The sequence below is a fragment of the Macadamia integrifolia genome, chromosome 4 (genome assembly GCF_013358625.1).
Source record: "Macadamia integrifolia cultivar HAES 741 chromosome 4, SCU_Mint_v3, whole genome shotgun sequence".
Classification (NCBI taxonomy): domain Eukaryota; kingdom Viridiplantae; phylum Streptophyta; class Magnoliopsida; order Proteales; family Proteaceae; genus Macadamia; species Macadamia integrifolia.
Window position 1 is genome coordinate 8644829 of NC_056560.1, and position 19420 is coordinate 8664248.

The window sequence follows — 19420 nt, forward strand, 5'->3', positions numbered from 1 at the left end:
GGGGGGGGGGGGGGGGTGTGGGGGGTGTGGCTGGGTTGGATTGGGCTGAGCCGCTGAGGTAAGAGGCCTCAGGACTAGGCTGGGGATTATAAATTCACCCAACCCGGCCCTATCTTTAATCCCTACTTTCACTAGTATAATTGCAATGATGGGTTGTGGTAAAGGAATTCACCGTGGATGAAGGAAGAAGCTCACTCGTTTCAAACCAATGGTTACTAGTCTAACGTATAAAGAGGTTTTAAACATAAACAAGACTTCATTTGAGTGTGTTTTATGAAATCACAATCACATATTTTGTGTTAACATTTTCGGAAGAAAAAGAATAACAAACTAAACAACAAAGTTCACGTGCGTTTCCATGGTAGCTTGCAAGGTGAGGAGCTCCTTTGAACCAGCATGGTCTGCTTGCCAGGAATAACTACAGCACAAAACTTCAAAACTGGTTTTTCAAAAAAGTTTTGAAATTTGTCTAAAATGGTAAGATTTATCTAACATTTGTAAAATTGGGTGTCACAAGGTAATTACAAAGAAATGTACATAGAGTTCTTTGTTATTATTTGACCTCCAGTTTGAATTTACCTGACTCATATGGGCTTGGGATCCCTAGCTTTATTTTTCTCATGGAATGAAGTTACATCATACTGAGTAAACCATACAAAATACAAGTAATGTACAAATTTTGGGATCAAAATATCAAGCCATCCACTTCTTAGTTTGAGGGTGGGAATAGTACTATTGGGTGAAGTCAAGTTGGGCTGGATGGATTTTTAAAATCCCAACCTAACCCTAGGTTCCCTTAACTCAGCTTAGGCCCAATTGGCTGAAAAATCTCGGCTAGGCCAGCCCAACCTTAGGTCATGCTGGGAAATCTCAGCTACGCCCAGCCTGTCTGATTGATCATGGTTGTGCCGGATTGGTCTTCCTTGGCTCTAGCAAGTAGCAACCCCTGATGCAATTATGTATACTTAAAATATTTTATATTTGAAAAAAACTGGTATTATATTTTTACAAATGGGCCAGACTTAGACCAACGCCTCATCCCAGGCATGGAAATCTCAGCCATGGTCCAGCCCGTAAGCTGAAAAGCCCATCCCAAGCCCTGTTGTGCTCAGGGCGGGCTTCGCTTGGCCTGGCCAAACTTGCACTTCTACGGAATACATGTGTCATGTACCATATTCGTATTGTATCGTCGTTACTGTCATAGCATTAACTATATATCTTCATACACATACGCATATAGCTTTATCCTTGATATAACTACACATATAGCTTTTATCAATTGGGTTGGGACTACTCCAGTCCAAGTTACTTCCTTCCTTGGGTAATCAAATCCTTTCTCCATTTTTTTTTTTTCTTCTGTTAATCAAGGTGTCCGGACCAGCTTACGAGCACCTCAACTAATTCATAGGAAAACTAACTCAGCAACCCACCGCCATGGTTTCCACTTAAATCGCAAATGCATAGATGGAAAATTGAACACAAAACTATGCAACTATCCACACAATCCCCAAATCGCCCTAATAATATGGACAACCTACGCGTGGATTCAAATCCTTCCTAAGAGTTAATAGTGAACAACCTCATCTCATATCAAGTTTTCATTCGTATCGTCTCTGTCTCCAAATTCATAACCAACATGGCAATCTCTTTATGTTGATGTTCTACTTGTCTCTAATTCCTCATAACTCATGCACTCCCTTGGTGTAGTCTAGTTGAAGTTGTTGAATTCACTCCTAACTTTATGAGATATGTCTGGAGATTCACTGGAACTTATAGACATTAGTGGTGACATATGGGCCTGCTTTACTAAATTATTCTTCCGTGCTGGAATTGTGACCAATATTGATGTATACAACACATGCAAAATGTGTCAGACAGTGAGATTGGATTTGTTTCAATTATCATTGAGTGTACCAGTCCCAATGTGGTAGGTATTATACCAATTAATTTGTTTAATAGGAACAGTGATATTAGAAGAAAAACTCACGGTAAAAATGATATGAAATAGATAAATTTCATATAATTCTTAAAAATTAAAGGGCCAGTTTTTTTTAGACAAATTTTCTGTAGACACAGTGAAGGAATCACAGTAGGTTGGATGCTAGGAATAGTGAAGCATAATTCAGATCTTCGATAAAATAAGGAGTACTAATGGCCCTAGGTTTTCTGGATGTTTTATTCTCTAAAAGTTTTATCCGAAAAGAAAAAGGGAAAAAAGTGGAAGAATGTTTATTGGCTAGGGGTAGCCACCGCTAGCACATGTTCTCCCTATCTCCCTTTTCCTCTACCTTAATTGATCTCTCTACCCTCCCATTGATTGAACTGATAGGAGGCAATGGGCATCCATTAGCCCCCGTGTAGCCTCTGTTACTAATAGGAAACCCCATCACTAATTTTTTTCATGATGATTACATTGAAGAACCCCATATTTGATATCGAATTAATTTGGAGAAAAGTAGAATCTATGCATGAAATAATTGTAATAATATATTGATAATTGGGAAAAAAAGTTTTTCGAGCCACTCGGTAGGCATCTTTGTATTTGTCATATGAAATGACCTTATTGCCCTCCAAAATATATGATACTATTTTGTCTTGTTACACTTCATTGGTATTCTCCCCTATGCTATTTGTTTAGAGAACCCCTTCACTAATATTATATATACATGTTATAGGAGAGGGATTTACAAGCTACTTATTTTAGCATCTTATACACTAAGCCAACAACAATGCCTGAAATAGTATAATTTATTTATTTTTTAATGAAATAAAATAATATGATTAATAAGAAAAAGTAAGAGAATCCGTATATAATGAGGCTAGATGAGAGATTATTAGAAGAAAGTATATACTAACAACATGTACTTCATGTCCCCCATAGTTTGTAATAGTACAATGGCTCTTTGCAGGAAAAAAATCGTCTGCAATTCCGATCTCGTACAATTCCGTGAAATACCACCTTCAGGGGGTGACACATGTATTGATACCAATGGAATGGTCCAGGTCTGATTTAAATGCCTCTTCACTGATTTAATGTTTTATTAGTTGTACCAGATCTGGACCATTGTATTGGTATCAATACACGTGTCACCACCTGAAGGTGGTATTGCACGGAATTGTAAGAGATTGGAATTGCAGACGATTTCAACCCCTCTTTGCATATAGTAATTGTTAACCTCAAAGTAGAGATTATAGAATTGAAAAAAGTTTTCCCTAGGGTAGCTCAGATTCCAAGGGTGAAAAAACAAAATTAACAAATCATGAGTTCAACTCTCCTTAAGGTATATCTTTCAAAAGAGTGAAAAAGAGTGAGAATTTAATTGATTCCACTACGATTTAACCTAATGATATATCAAACCGGACCAAACCAAGCCGATTGACTGTGAGCTGATAAATTTTTGAATGATTTTGCACATTGAAGCTTTATTTCTGAAAAATTTTCAGGTCTAAAGCCAAACGGTCAAGCGATTCAACCAACAAGGAGATTAGATTATTACTAAACAACTCACAAGTCCACAACGCGATCTTTTTGGAGATCAACGTTGCCGGATTGCTGACTCACAATCTACTCAGATCCCAAAAGATCTCCTAAACGGCACGTAGTCTTACATCTCGACCATCTCGTGACGTTTGGTCTCTCGGTCGGCTGATAAAACGACCCCAATAGTCCACAAATGTTTTCTGATGTGGGACCCTCCTATTTGGTTCCAACAAAATAATAGGAACAGTAATCATTACCTCCACGAGTTCACAAACACTAAATATTCTTCGAATACAATGTTTATTTACTATTTTTAGAGATCTTGTCCACCGCCCTTGGCGCCATCCTTAGATTCTTCAATTCCCAACTTGCGAAGAATGTTGCTTCTCCCATTCGCACGCGCAAGAATAACTCACCATTTAACTTTTCTTTATATTTTTTTCAAATCCCTAAAAAGGTAATATGATCTGATAGATCTAACGTATACTATATAATTTGGTAATCATAAACGTGATGATCATCACATTATAACCTTTTTTTTTGGGTGGGGTAAGAATCATCACATTATAACAACTTCATACTTTCTTTTTGTTTCTACTCTGTCATTCCTATAGCTTTATTGACCACCTCAGAGGACAGAAGGTCTGATACTTTCATTTGTTTATATATAATGCTGATCAGGTCCCGCTAATAAAGCCATTGGATAATTTGCCTTATAATCCACAGAGATCAAGAAAGATAAGAGTTTATGATCAAAAAAGTCCAACACAAAACCTTCACTTGGTACTTCGCTAAGCATTGTTCTTAATTTTTAATGGGGAGGGTTTTTTTATACACGGTCATGCATGGTGCATGTTCACATGAAAGATGGGGTGGGCATGATCATGATGCATCGTAATAATCCGTATCCTTCATTCAACAATTGTGTGTATTACTCTGCACAAATTTTTTTTTTTGTCATATTTTACTTTTAATATTTTCGAATAACAATGAAAACGTTCACTGTGGTCAGTTGTTGCAGCAATGTAAGGAGGGTGTTGAACGTGGAAGAAAGAAATAAAAAAGGACTTGTACATGTCTCAGTTATATTTTTTCTGTATTACTAAAAAAAAGAAAAAAACTTATCATTTTTTCTTTAATTTAACTTCCTTAATTTAAAAAAACTGGGACAACTTGAAGTTGATGGACTTAAAAGAGGGATCCAAATTTCCTTCTCTCATGATGAGAGAGTAATACCATCACATTTCTATCCATCATCTGAACATTCGATTAAGGAGGGGTGGAAGTTAATAATGATAGAATTCACATGATCACATCATTAATGGATCACATCATTAATGGTGAGGGGATTCTTCTCTATTTTCTCACTTCAAAATACTATATAATAGAATCTATTCCAAGCAGAGGTGTTGAACCCTAGTCAGAACTAGTGAAATTGAATTGAACCAACCCAAACAAGTCTGAAGTGAAGCTTATTGAATTAATTTCAAATAGGAGTAATGTGAAACCTAACCCAAAATCGACTACATAAAAATCAAATTGAATATAGAAAACCAATTCATCAAAAAAAAAAAAACATTTCCCCCATCAAGATTACGCATGCATATATTTTTAGGATAAATCAAACTCTAATCAAACCTGACATCAAAAAATAAAAAAACTAAAATCAAAGTCGAATCTTTTCTTATTGATTTGATTTAGGATTCACCCACTCATACCTAAACCCTAATTCCGTCAATGTATACTAAACACAACCTGAACCCTAAAGAGAATTTCTTGTTTCTGATGTGTCACCTTGGGACTTGTGGATCAGAGTTAAAGAAAAGTAGGTAAAAAAATGGGAACAGCGTTCCCAAGCTTGGCATCTTCTTCTTGGTTATTCTCCTCCTCAAACGACGAGAACCTGAATCACCACTGTTTCTGAGTTTGAAGTTTGAACTTCAAATGTTTGAGAACTGAGAACATTGAGTGGGTCCCTTATCGTTAGAGAACTTCTACTAGTGGTCCCCTCTGAATGGGGATGGGACGTACGAATGTTCATCTTTGGACGTACTACCTAGCTGCTCTAAGAATCAAATATTACTACTCAAAAATGATGCTTTGCCTCTATTGCTCTCATTGGCCATAACAAATAGATGGCCCCCATGGACTTTTGGATCGAATCCTTCTTCTACTTTCAAGTTTCAAATGAGATAGAGTTGAATTTTGATTTCATGGCGCAAAGCCAACTACAAAGGAAAGGAAAGAAAGAAAGAAAGAAAGAAAGAAAGAAAAATATAGATTATTTATCAGTATCATAACTTTTTTTTCTTTATATATTTAGTTGAACCATCGGATTTGTATCTCCTAAACTCAAACAAAATTGAGATCCCTTGCACATTTGTTTACATGAATATACGCTTTAAGTGCCTACATGTATTCCATTTATAATCATTAAAAAGGTAAAGAAGGGTATTTATGAAAACAAAAGAGAAATGTATTAACACATAAAACATATTAAATTTTCATTTTCGGGAGTCATAAGCCCAATAGCGCATACTATCCCCCCTTCCATATAGCTATATTCATCGCATCAACTCTTCTAAGCTTTAATGGCCATGCATGGCTTCCATATGGTTGATGCCTTAGCCATGGAATTGTGCTCATTGCATTAACCCTTTTCAAGTGGATATCTTGAGCCATATACGAACAATTTTCTTTGATTCATCTAATCAAAACCCTATAAATTAACTATTCTCAATTTTAGCCTAAAAGACCTATATGGTTGTTGTACGAATAATTTATTTTGACTCCCTGTCTCGAATTGTAAGATGAGAAATCACAAGCCTAACAATTATATACTATGATTACTATCCTACATTATCATATACTAATCTACCAATGTAGAACTAAAACCCACGTTCTTTACCATATATGGAACTGCACTCGCTGCACCAATATCAGGCATGAAGTTGTGGTGGGCTTCCTATTGGAAGGTTAGGATCGATCTGGTTGGTGAGATTGGGACCCATGTAGTGATGGGAGTTAGGCTTCTAGAACTGCGTGTGTATGAGACACAGAGGTAGTTGACAAATTTAGAGAATAGAGAGGGATGTATCAAAGTTTGTCTCTAAATGGGAGCAGTCCAGCCGTCGAGCAACACGCGGAGGAGAATCTATGCTTTGCTTGGAGATAGAGGATAGTTAGAACCATAGAGAGACAGGGAGCGAGAGAGACTCCTAGTAGGGTCCTTTGTCTCGTATGAGGGCCTCTTCTTCACTAGGACTCGTTAGTGAGGGTGTGGGGTCCAATATGGAGTGCTCTTTCGGTTTGCTCTTTTTCGAGGACCCAAATATTCCCGGTTCTGTCACGTCAATCGTTAATATGACGACGCCGTGATTTCTGACGTGTCCCCTCCAATAAAAGAATAAAACATAAATCCACGTCGACCAATTGTCGATACCGTAATCAACGGCTCATGTCTTCCGGATACCCAAGATGGAGACATCGGAGCCGTTGCACTCCAGAATCGCCTGCTTTTTAGTCATGTTAATAGAGAGGGTCAGAGTCAGACTCACTACTGTCATATATGACAGACAGTGGGACCCATTTGTGAAGAGCCACCGACGAAACCAAGACCACAGTGTTAAGAGTCTTGAGAGACTCCTCCGGCCGCCCCCCACTCTTCACCTTTTTCTCCCTTCTTATTCACATCTCCTCTCCTACAACACAAACCCATCAATTCCTCTCTCAATTCATTCCCACACTATTATCCATCTTCATTCTCTCTCTCTCACTACATCCTTTGTCTTCTAGTAACATTGAAGCTTTGCTGGCTCTCAGGAGAAACCAAATGAGGAAGTGTCTTTGAAGAGACAAGGTCTGATCATATCAGTACTGAAGCTGATTTGCCTTCTTTGTTGAATGGGCATTGGCTCTCTCCAAGTTTGCATGGATACCTCTGATTGGTTACAGGTATGGAGTGCATTTGTTTCCACTATTTACCAAATCAAGAAAATTGATCAACATCTTCTCCTTCTAACAGTTTTTGATCATTTTTTCAGTTAGATACTCTCCTACTATAAGTATCTAGCTAATCCATATGATTGAAGAAGTGAAAGTGTAGATCCTAAATATGTTACTCAAATATATATCCATTAAACTAAACTAAGAATTAATATAGAAAAAGAAAACATTTTTTAATTTTTGGGTAATTTTTAACCAAACATAATCTAGATGTCTTGAAAGCTTTGGATCTTCAAACTAATATAAGTTGTTTTGTCTTCTTAAAATTGAAACCAGGGTGTGATGCACGAGGAACAACGGATGGATTCATCTTCATCACCTTCTGGTGACATAATCACCTGTTCGAGGCCGTTGCTCGAGAGGAGACTAAGGCCCCCAAATGATCTAGCTCTCAAGTGTCCTCGCTGTGACTCCACACATACCAAATTTTGTTACTACAACAATTACAGTCTATCCCAGCCTAGATACTTCTGCAAAACCTGTAGAAGGTACTGGACGAAGGGAGGTTCCCTACGCAACATCCCTGTGGGTGGCGGTTGTAGAAAGAACAAGAAAGTATCTGCTAACAAGAAATCCAGTACTGATAATAATCAACCACATAACCAACATTCTGCCACTTCATCCTACTCAAACGATGCCACTGATCTTCACCTTTCGTTTCCTGAGTTGCATCTTTCACACCTCAGTACCCTTTTCGGACATTCTTCTGGGAATCTTGGGAACCCTTACAATGCTCTACTAGAAAACCCTACAAGGCCTACTGTTGATTTCATGGAGAATAAGTTTGATTCCATACTTGGGAACCCAAGAAACCATGATTTCATGGGAAGTAATGAGTTGGGTCTTTTGGGTAGTCTTGGAGATGTAGGTCATAATGGGTTTTCACCTTCCAATCTCCATGGTCTTTGCTCTCCATATGGGAATGGGATTTGTCTAGATGGGAACCAAATTCCATCTAGGTTAATGCTTCCATTTGAAGGAAATCATGATCAGGATCCAAATGTTGTAGAGACAAAGCCAAATAAACAACTCCTGTCACAGCTGGAATGGCAGGATCAAGGTTGCTCTGAAGTTGGAAGAGATTCCTTTGGGTATTTGAACAGTCTTGGATCATGGAGTGGTGTTATGAATGGTTGTGGATCTTCTGCAGCAAACCCATTAGTTTAAGCTAATCCAATTACTTCTTAGTACCATCTATTTCCTTGAAGCTAGCATGACTACATGGAAGACGGCTGCACAAGGAAATTTCTCTCACTCACTCACTCACTCACTCACTTTATGTGTCCTTAGTTATGGTTTTTTGATTTATTGAGCTTTGCTTTTTGTTTTTTCTCTTGCTTTCTTCCATCATTTGATGTGGTGTGCCTTGGAGAAAGACATTCAAAGTTGTAGGATCTTGTTGTAATACGAGGAAGATATAGCATGGCTTTTCAGAAGAATGATGATGTGTGTTTAGTAGTACCTTTTGTTGTTTTGTATAATATTATCTCTGTGTGATGATCTGAGTTTTGAGTTACTGATGAAGTTGTTATATGAAGAGAAAGGAAATTCCTATTGGAAATTGTGTCTCTCCTCTCCTCTGATGGCTCAGGAGCCCTGATTTTTACAGTCTTGACTCTTGACCCAAATACTTTGGAAGTTGGAAGCCATGCCCTTCTTATTGCACCAGAAGTTTTCTTCTGTTCTGTAATCTGTATCAGTACTTGTCTTTCACTTTCTTTGGAGAATTTGATTTCAGGTTGGGAAAAAGGGATGGAAAATGTTGTTTTAAATTCTGGAAAAGGTAAAAGGAGAAGCCAGCAGAAACTCAGGTTAGGAGTTTAGGACGTCAATCTTCAGGAATGTTGTGCAATCTAGAGGTCCTTTAACCCATCACAATCATTCAAAAGCTTAACGACCATCTTGCCAGAGTCACAGTTGAGATTTTAGCTAGTTTCTTGGATTAGTTTTAGACTAATGGCTTTAATGGTATATGATGAATCGATCTGGTTTGATGGCTTTTACTCTCCTATTTGTATCTACTATACGTTGAAGGGAGGAAAGGAGTGAGTTGAGTGACACAGCCCAGGGATGTAAATGGATAGACGAAAATTTGAATCCCTATTTATTTAAGGTCATTACGATAATTCGGAACATAATCCATCCTATTCGAATAGATATCCAATTAATGATAAAAAGTAATTACTTTATATGGACAAGTTCTTAGAGAATGAGAAAAAAAGCCTAAACAACTGGGAGACATGGATTAAGAGTGAATTGTGTGTATCCATCCATGGGGAATGAGGCAAATGTCTGAGATGCACTAGTTAAAAATATAAATGAATAATTGAAAATCCAAATTTTTTTCACATCCATATCCATCTAAAGGTATCCATATCGAGTTAGGGGAAATCTAGATCCATACATACATCTGATCTGTATGCGATTCATATTTGATCTGTCTACATTTCAAGTTCCTTTTTGAATCATCAGCTGTGGAGGTGTGACGTCTTAATCATAATGGGCTAAGACGTGGCTTAGATCTAAGGAAGGCCAACACATTAGGTCTGTGTACAGACTCCAGAGTCCAGACTGCCATAATATGATGGGCCTCTTGAAATTTTATAAGTAACTAAAAATTGAATTAGTGATTGAAAAGTGGGCTAAGAATTATGGCTTGTTCTGGGCCTGCTGCTATGTTTACAGAGAAACGATTTAAAGAAGTTAGAAGCTCGATCTAATCAATGGGTGAAGAACCAACCCCACCCACCATGCACCCTCATGGAATCTTCGATTAAACCAGCAAGTTACGGTGTAATATATAGTGATGCGGCCTGTCCACAAGCTTCTACTTACTTTAAAAACAAAATGTTTACTTTTATTTCTTATCTATTTTTTAACTCTTCCTTTAGCGAATGAAACATTACGAGAACAATAAGGCGAAAGTTTTCCTAGACCTGCAAGTCGGCACCAAGCTTTAGGAACAGGAGAAATTTCTGTTAGTCAAGCGAAAATAACAATACTAAGGGAGAGGTATGGAGGGTTTCGAAGTAGAAATTGAGGCAGGAAATAAAACACTTAAAAAGGTGGTTATTCGATAAATTTCATCTTAATTAACCAAAACATCTCAATTTGCCATAAGAATGAAAAAAATAGAGGAAATTACAGTGACCTCCTCTGGAGATTTTGATAATATCATAGCACTCCCATCTGAGAAAAGTATTGCACATTAGTCCACTACGTTAATGGTTAAGGGTTAAGTGATGACGTGTCTTTAGTTTGCTATATCAAAATGGCTACCCTTTATCAGTTATAAACTTATAAATCTACCCTTCTCCCATTACTTCCCCTAATTTGTGAAACGTTTTGCTGCTCTCTCAAAGAATGACGGATCTGCAACTTGGTTCAAAGAATGACCGCAACTCGATCCATGGTGGAACCTGCAACTTAATTCGAAGAAACGACTTGCGTTTAAGTTCTTATAGTTACACCAACTCAGTACATAAAGAATTCATAAAACCCCTTCAAGTTGCGATTTCTGTTGTGTTCAATCTCACTTTCTCCTCTGAGATTCAAAGTGGTCGCTGCCCAGATCATCATTGCTTAGGTCCCCATTAATCCGTTTATCAATTCACGGCACAAGTAAGGCAAGTAAAAATAAAAAAAGATCTATGATGAATACAATGGAGAGAGGGAGATGCTATATTGGTGGATTGCAGGAGCGAGAGGGGATTGAAAGAGGGTTCAATGGCAGTGGAAGAAAGAGGGAAAAGAGAGTGTGCATTTAGTGGTGATGGAGAGAATGGAGTTGTAATATCAGATTCATTGTAACTAGAGTGGGAAAGACCGAAACAGGGTTCAGTGGAGGTGGAAGAAAGATGTAAAGAGAAGGGTGCATTGGAGATGGAAAGAATGGAGAAGCAATGTCAAATGCATTTAACGGTAAAATTCCATTACACACTGCTAGTCCCATTAATTATTTTGCTAGTCTTTTTCCTACTCTTGAGGTTTGAATAATCAGAATCATTGCTGCCCGTTCTGATTTGATTTCAATCCGAATCGAGAATGGATTCGTAGGTTAACGTTGACGTGAATGGATTCGTAGCAGAGCGAAACCCCACCCTACCACTCAGCTCAGCTGATCAGAAAGCTTGAAGTGGATGAAATGGACGGTGCGTTTCTTGCTCATTGAAGCTTGAAAAACCCAAACCAAGGAAAGGCTAATAATAAAAGCAAAACCCTTGTCTGGAAGCTGATAAAACAAAAATGAGAAAGAGGAAAAAAGGGTGCTGGATTGCGAAATAATAACTTAAACTTCGACATTGCACAGGTCGTAGTTGCTCAGGTCATCGTCGTTCAAGTTGCCATTGCTCAGGTCGCCAATGGAGGAGAGGATCAAATCTATCATTAGGTCGCCTACAATTTGCAGGTCTTCAAACCATGGAAAGTGGGGTGTGAAAGTGTTCCGAAGATATAGGTAAGATTAAAATGGTCTTTTCATGTTTTAAGTTGTTGTGAGTTAACACTGTTAGTCTGAAAATGGGACGGTTGCAATAATTTCTCGAATGAGGGTACCATGATATTGTCAGTCAGGGGAGCTCATTGTAATTTTCTCAAACAATAAGTATAGTTTTTTATTCCTTAAATCACAACTCACTTTCTACCAAAAAAAAAAAAAAATAAAAAATAATAAAATCACAACCCGCCAAAACTCGCCTAAACAAACGGGTTTACTGACATCTCAAACTTTTCTTTTTAGCTATAGAAACCAACGCTCTGTTTAGTATCGTTCTAAAAAAAAAAGGTTTTTAGAGTTTTTTTGTTCTATTGGAATGAAAAAACGGAATAAAATGTTTGGTGTACTTATGGTTTGTTTCTGTTTTTTGGAAAAAAAATTTAAAAGAAAAAAACTGAAAAAACGAGATTGGATAGAAAGTCAAAAAAAGGAGTTTCGTTTTCCCAGTTTCGTTCCATTTTAAAAAAAAAAAAAAAAAAAAGAACTATTGTTCCCGATAAAAATCTGAAATTTTAAAACATCATTTTTTCTTTTAAAAACTGCATTTTGACATAGAGACTTAAATTTTCGTTCTTGACATGAAACGTTATTTCTGGAATAGAAACGATACCAAACGAAGCCCAAGGTTCTATCAAGAGTTTTTGACCCTCTATCCCAGAACCTAAAAAGGCTTAAAATCAAAGTAGAGGTTCTCCTATTAGAATCAAGCTTCTCTGAAATATATTTCAGGGTGTGGACTAGACCTCTTCTTACGTCTGCAATTCCGATCTCGTACAATTCCGTGCAATACCACCTTTAGGCGGTGACACGTGTATTGATACCAATACAATGGTCCAGATTTGCTACAACTAATAAAACATTAAATCAGTGAATAGGCATTTAAATCAGATCTGGACCATTGCATTGGAATCAATACACGTGTCACCCCCTGAAGGTGTTATTGCACGGAATTGTACGAGATCGGAATTGCAGACGATTTTTTTCCCTTCTTAGGGGAAAGGACAGACAAACAAGCTTACCTCTACAACTCATTCGATCTAGCATACGAAATTTTCTGTTGAAGGTTGCTTGCAATACAATTGCCCATTCAAATGGATATAGCAGCTATACATATTAAATGCTCTGAAGTCTGAATTTTTTTTTTTCTCAAATTTTCCGGCTAGTGCATGGTTTACCTTGTACAATAGAAAGGAAATATTCCACTGCTGAGATATATGGTATCGATTTATTCAAACTGAGTCGCTCAACCTAGATAATTTTCAAAACATTCAGCTCCAGACTACAGTAAATAGAAGCAAAGGAGGCTGTCTGAGAATCCCCAAATATAACACAATTTCACTCAGTTGTATGATTGGTTTTCTCAAAAATGAAAAGCAGTGTTCCCTTCTCAGAAACTAGAAAAAAATAAGAAAGTTCCTTTTTTTCTTATGGTAGAAAGATTCAAAGTTCACTTTATGTTTTTGCTTCTGAAAAGGGTCATAAGACTCATAACTTGTGAGGAGGATTGATTGTATTTCCACTAGGAAACTGAGTAAGCAATTAATTACAGGGAATAGATCAGAGACTAGCATAAGCTAAACAACTTTTAGGATACAAATCCAGTATTCCTAGACTCAATGCTCTAATGTAACAGTTACCCTACAAATGAAGAAATATAAACTCCTCGACAAACTCTATTCTAAGTGAGCAGCAGCAGCAACACCAAAAGCCTAAAGGTGGGCAGAAGAGAATAATAGCTCCAAATAATAGACAGACAAGGAGCTAAGACGAGGAAGACTCGTCAATTGTGTTTAGCTTGTTCAGGAGGCCTTTAATCTCACCCTCCAAGTTTGCTTTCAACCCCGGTAACATCTTTTCTCCTGAATTCTCCAGCACAGAAGTCATCATCTCAAGGTTTTGTTTTATGAAGACCAGAGGTTGAGTGTCATCAGCCGGCAGTCCTGAAGCAGATGGGCTGGTTGAAGGCTCATTTCCTTCCTTGGGCAGAAGGGTTGGTTTCTGATGTGAGCTCTCATCGAGAGCTGATGCTTCAGAGATGGCAGATGAATAGCGAAGCCGGTAATTAACCACTGCATCTCCGAAGGGGCTGACCTTTTGGGAACTGTTGAAGGCTTCTTTTGCATCAGAGCTCCTCACAAAGGCAACCCGAGCACAATTTGAATCTTTCAACACCTCAGTTTCCTTCTCCTTCAAAGCACCAAAATTACCAAATATTGTGATCAGATCATCTTTCGAAGGCAAAGAGAATCCTGATGGAAATGTCAAGAGGAGAGCTGCTGCCACATAAGATTCATCTTTGGTTTCCTCTCTGCTATGGTCCATCTTCAAATCTGATGTGCCATCAACTTGTGGCAATTCATTTTTGGGATTCTGTGGAAATGCTTCCTTCATTTCTTTCCTCTTCCTTTTGGACTTAGATTCAGAAGATGGACGATCAGTTCCATGGAAATCTTGCCCAGATGAACCAATATTACTCTCTGACGACTTCCTTTTTCTACTGCCTTGAACAGCTAGCTGTTCATTGTCCATCTTAAATTTGGACTTATTACGATACACAGTGCTCCTAAATCTTGAAAAGAAACTCTTGAATGTGTCGAATCGCTGCCTCCCCTTTAGATAAAAAGGATCCAAAGCAATAGTAACGAAGTCAGAGAACATTTCAACCGCAGATGCATCACCTTCTATGGAACTATACTTATAATGGCCACTATTTGGTGTTCGAGGGCTTAAGTTACCATATGTCTTGCGCTGCGCATCACTCTCCTTAGAGGGTTTCTTCTGAAAAGTCTGACCGCTACACCTTACAATTGGAGGAGTCCCAGTAAGCTGATCTGCATCCCTGCGGATGCATTCCCCTATAGAAGAAACTTTTTTAGCCTTTGGAGACTCTGTTTGAGAATCCTTAGGCGAATTCAAGCTCTTATTTCCCCTGCTTAGGTCTGTGTAGGGAGGTGACAAGTACTTGCTCTTCTTCCTCATCCTTGGGGAGGAGCTCATCACAGATGCTTCATCAGCTCCCTCATCGTTGTCAATGTCTGGGCTATTCTTCTCTGCAGTTGGAATAGATACTGAAAGCTTCATTTTCTTCAGCTTCTTAGTCTGCAGACCCATATTATTGCCACCTGAATATTCTGCTACATTGACGCCATCTTCATGGTTCTTCTTCCTCTTTTTCTTTGAAGTAGAAGCTGGTTTGCCAGAGATAACTTCCCCAGCAGCATTGCTCTCACTCTTCTGATGATCAACATTGACATCCCCTGCCAAAATTTCAGCAATGCTTTTCTGCTTCTTTCTCTGATACAACTTGTCCTCTGAACTCCCTGGCCACCTCTGGGATGCCCTTTTGCAAAATTTGCTAATCTCAGGACCTACCGGTGAAGAAATCCACTCCACTTCAGCTGGATGTAGGTTCAGTTCCCCCTTCTGATCATCTAAAATGTTTTTATGCATTTCTTCATTTACAGCACAATCTTCAGTACAGGCGATGCGATCAGCTTCATAGTACATTGGCAATTGCCGGTAGCCTTTGGCACGATATAAGGTTGACAAACGACTGCATAACACTTTATGCTCCAGTATACTGTTCATTGAAACCACCTCTGCAACATCCCTTAGATGGGCAAGAAATTTAGCAGGTTCATACCGAGTGATTGTGAGATCCCCAATCCCACCATCTGGCACAGATACTCCTTCCTTGATTCCAGCATTCACAGCCAATGGTCTAGCAAGTCTGCTTCGGATTTCTTCTGGTGCACAAGCACAAGTCATCTCCAACTCTATCCGCCTGCCAATCTCATTCACAGCCTCCTGAATAGCATTAACGAAGCTCTTAGAATTGCTTTGCTTCGACATATGTTCAAAGTTCTCCTTAAAAGGCTTTAGCTGAGACGGATAACACCAAGCAAAGGTGCCGTCACCAAAATATGCTACCAGAAGACGGTCTCTGCGATGGCACTTTGCAGCAAACTTTGATGCATCTGAAGGATCATAGATCTGCCCAGGCCACCATGGGTGACTTTTAATTTTGCCCCACACAAAATCACCAACGGAGAAATCATTTTCTTGATCATTCACTTCATACTCCTCTTCTTCTCCATCTACTTCTTCTTTCTCTTCCTCACCTTCCACACCATTGATATTCTTGGTATCCATCGGAACAGACAGCCCTGAGAATTTATCACCTGGATTCTCCCCATTTCCAGAAAACAAACCTCCTCCAGGCTTAAACACGTTGTTGTTACCCTCACAGCTCTTCTCATATGTCTCGCAGGAACCATGAATCTCTACAACAAGCGGTACACCGTCCCCTGATACTTCAATCTTTGTACCAGAGTCACCACCGTTCAACTGAGAAGAGCCATCCCCATTTGACACAATTTCCGGTGATTTCTGGGCAACACTATTCTCCTTGTTCTCATTAACTGCAGAACCAGACTCTGCAACAGTAACACCAACATCATCCCCTGATACCTCAAGCTTCGTAGCGGAGTCACCACCGTTCAACTGAGAAGTGCCATCACCATTTAACACAATCTCCGGCGATATCTGAGCAACACTACTCTCCTTGTTCTCATTAACTGCCGAACCAGACTCTGTAACAGTAACACTAACATCACCCTCCACAATCCTTTTGGTATTCTCGTTAGCAGAACCAAACTCTTGCAACTCCGCAGAAGCTGCTGTCATCCGACTTCCACCATCCTTGGCCGCATCACCTATCCCGGTTCCATCTTTCTCCTCGACAAGCACAGATGTCAACACTCCCATTCGAGTCGTCGCGTCACCGTCAACACCTTCGTTATTGTCCATAGAAACCCTAATACCATTTTCTAGAACTCCGTCAACTGGAACACCCGAAGGCAACTGTCCAGTCAGGGTCTCATTAGAAACCCTAGATTCAACCTTGATGGTCTCTTCTTCCTTGATTTGAGCTTTAGCTGATTCCGACGAAACCCCACCGTCCGCTAGGGTTTCTGGGTTTTCCATTTCAGGGGAAATGTTTCAGAGTATCACTCTGTGAAAGAAAAAATTCTTGTTTAGTCATCTCAGGGATTTGATTTTCATGGAGAGATTCGGAGGAAATCATAATAAAAAATCCATTAAAAGAAAAACCAAAAAACAAAGAAATAATCGAAAAAAAAAAAAAGTAAGAGAGAGAATCAACCAAAAACATAATAAAATAAAGAGAAAAAAGAAGAGAATACCTGAAGACGAAATCGATGGGGTTTTGCTCCAGCGATCCAAAACTTTTGTGGGATCTGCGAAAAAATCGATTCATGTAATGAAGGAGAGGGAAGATCGGGGGAGAGAGAGACGAGAGAGAGAGAGAAGACAAAGAACAACGGACATACACAATAGATATACGGAAACGAGAAATTGATTTCTATCGACGAAACAAAGAATGATAGCCACACTGTCCGTGAGCGGTAAGCTAGCGGGTTATCCAACGAGTGTTTGGGATAAAGCATCATACAAGAAGGTAAAAGGGTCATTTTGAAAAGGGAAGAGGGAAAGATAATTGATAAGCTTACTGTACACTAGCGGTGTGTTAGACTTCTCGCATAATAAATGAAAATATCGGAAATCTTTAAAAGCTGAGCATATTTCGTTCTGTCGATCTTTAATGGTGCTTTCCACGTATTGCAACAGAAAATATTTTATTTAGGGCATTGATTTTAGATGACACGATTTAGTTGGTAATGGCCATGTCACCCGGTTGGATAAGATGCTATTTAGATGATCAAATAATATCAGTCAGATTCTAATCCAACGGGTTGTATTACGACAACAGCTTTCGTTCATTCTTTTTTCATCGGAACATGTTCTTTATTCTTCTTGCCCATCTTTCATTGGACGGAACCAATTGATTTCAACCTTTTGATGGATACATCAACAACTTTGGGGTTATACCAAAAAAAAAAACCACTTTGGGGAGTGGGGGCTGATAGCACAGGAAATGAATCCTCTCTCTCATATTTCTCTCCCTTATGTTTCTCACTCATGCTTTATGTTCTGTTATATTAAGGCATTGTTTGATTACATCAAAAAAATAGTAGAAATGACTTTCCATGTTTTCAAAAGCAAAAACAAATTTTTTGGTGTTTGATAAACTTATTTTTTGGAACACTTTTTGTGGACATAATGTCACTAAAAATCCCAATAGTATCATCAAATGCCCAAAAGGGAGAGAGAGTTCGATTGCCACTTTTTAGGTTTAAATAGTTGAGAGGTTTATCGGGTATAACAACCGTTTTTGTTCTCTCAAATTCGTTTTTAGAAATGATGAAATAAGTCTGACTTGTTTTGTCAAAGTCGTTTCTAGAACTGTAAATAGGCATAAATTTTGATTTACGTTTCTAGAAATAGGTGAAACGAATCAACGTTATCAAATGCTTTTTAGGTTGTTTCTCTGATTATGAGAATAAGAAAACGCAGAATGGAACGTTGTCAAACGGTGTCTAAGGATATTGTATAAGATCCAAATCTGACCACATATCCATTTTTAAAAGAGATTTGATGTGCTTTAATATGGTCTTAAATTTCCTCACCTTGTTGTGGTTGGATTCTCACAAAATCTCGGATCAATGATATTAAAACAGTTGATCCTCGATCCCAACCATCCCATGAAAGGAGACCTATTATAAAAAAACAAAAAAATTGAAAACAATTGGATTACTTATAAGGGAAAATTAAACAGAACAAATTTTTAAATTCCATTTATTAAGTAGAAATTTTAAAAAATTTGAAAACAAATGGATCACTGAAAGGGAAAAAATTGACCATTTATTTTCGGTCAACCAATATGATTGAGAATAAAAAGAAAATTGGATGAAAAATATAAGAAATATATTAATATAATAGGTGGGTTTTGTTGAACTTGATGCAAACGTCGGATTTTGCATGGCCGAAATAATGTTAAATTATATTTTTACAAAAAAATTTCAAATATCATAGGATTATTCTATCGGATGGATAGAACTTGATCTAGATTATCTATCACAAATTTTAGAATCCCATCCTTAACCCCAGCACGACTCTATAATACGATTTCTGATCTAATTAGTAATGGTACATAAAATGTTGATTTAATTAATTTTTTATTCCCAAGAGAAATTGCAAAGGCAATACTAGTATTAGATTATCTCATACATCTCTTGAGGGTATTCTTATTAATAATAATATTTTTTTTCAAGGCTATGGAAATATATTTGGAGACTTGGACTTACATCAAAATTTAAAATGTTATTTTATAGAAGGTTTTAGTTGAAGAAATTCCAATTTAAAAATGATTGTCTTCAATCTCCATATCTTAGGCTCCGTTTGGTATTGTTCTAAAAAAATGTTTTCTGGAGTTTTTTCGTTCTATTGGAACGAAAAAACCGAATCTTCTGTTTGGTGCATTTATGGTCCGTTTCTGTTTTTTTGGAACAAAAAGTGAA

General features: G+C 38.0%; 2 protein-coding genes and 1 long non-coding RNA gene across 3 annotated transcripts; 2 read left to right on the forward strand and 1 right to left on the reverse strand.

Moving 5' to 3' along the window:
• The first annotated feature begins 7133 nt into the window (after positions 1–7133).
• Positions 7134–9002, forward strand: LOC122076807 (dof zinc finger protein DOF5.6-like). Its single transcript, XM_042642381.1, has 2 exons — positions 7134–7435; positions 7763–9002. The coding sequence occupies exons 1-2, from the start codon at positions 7385–7387 to the stop codon at positions 8651–8653; spliced, it is 942 nt and encodes a 313-aa protein (XP_042498315.1). The 5' UTR covers positions 7134–7384; the 3' UTR covers positions 8654–9002.
• Positions 9003–10847: 1845 nt separating this feature from the next.
• Positions 10848–12030, forward strand: LOC122076811. The gene is made up of 3 exons (XR_006139588.1): positions 10848–11407; positions 11543–11637; positions 11796–12030. It is a non-coding gene; the product is annotated as an uncharacterized LOC122076811 (long non-coding RNA).
• Positions 12031–13473: 1443 nt separating this feature from the next.
• On the reverse strand, positions 13474–17337 carry LOC122076806. The gene is made up of 2 exons (XM_042642380.1): positions 17186–17337; positions 13474–16995 (listed from the first exon to the last, which is right to left on the reverse strand). The coding sequence occupies exon 2, from the start codon at positions 16965–16967 to the stop codon at positions 13743–13745; it is 3225 nt and encodes a 1074-aa protein (XP_042498314.1). The 5' UTR covers positions 16968–16995; positions 17186–17337; the 3' UTR covers positions 13474–13742.
• Positions 17338–19420: the final 2083 nt, after the last annotated feature.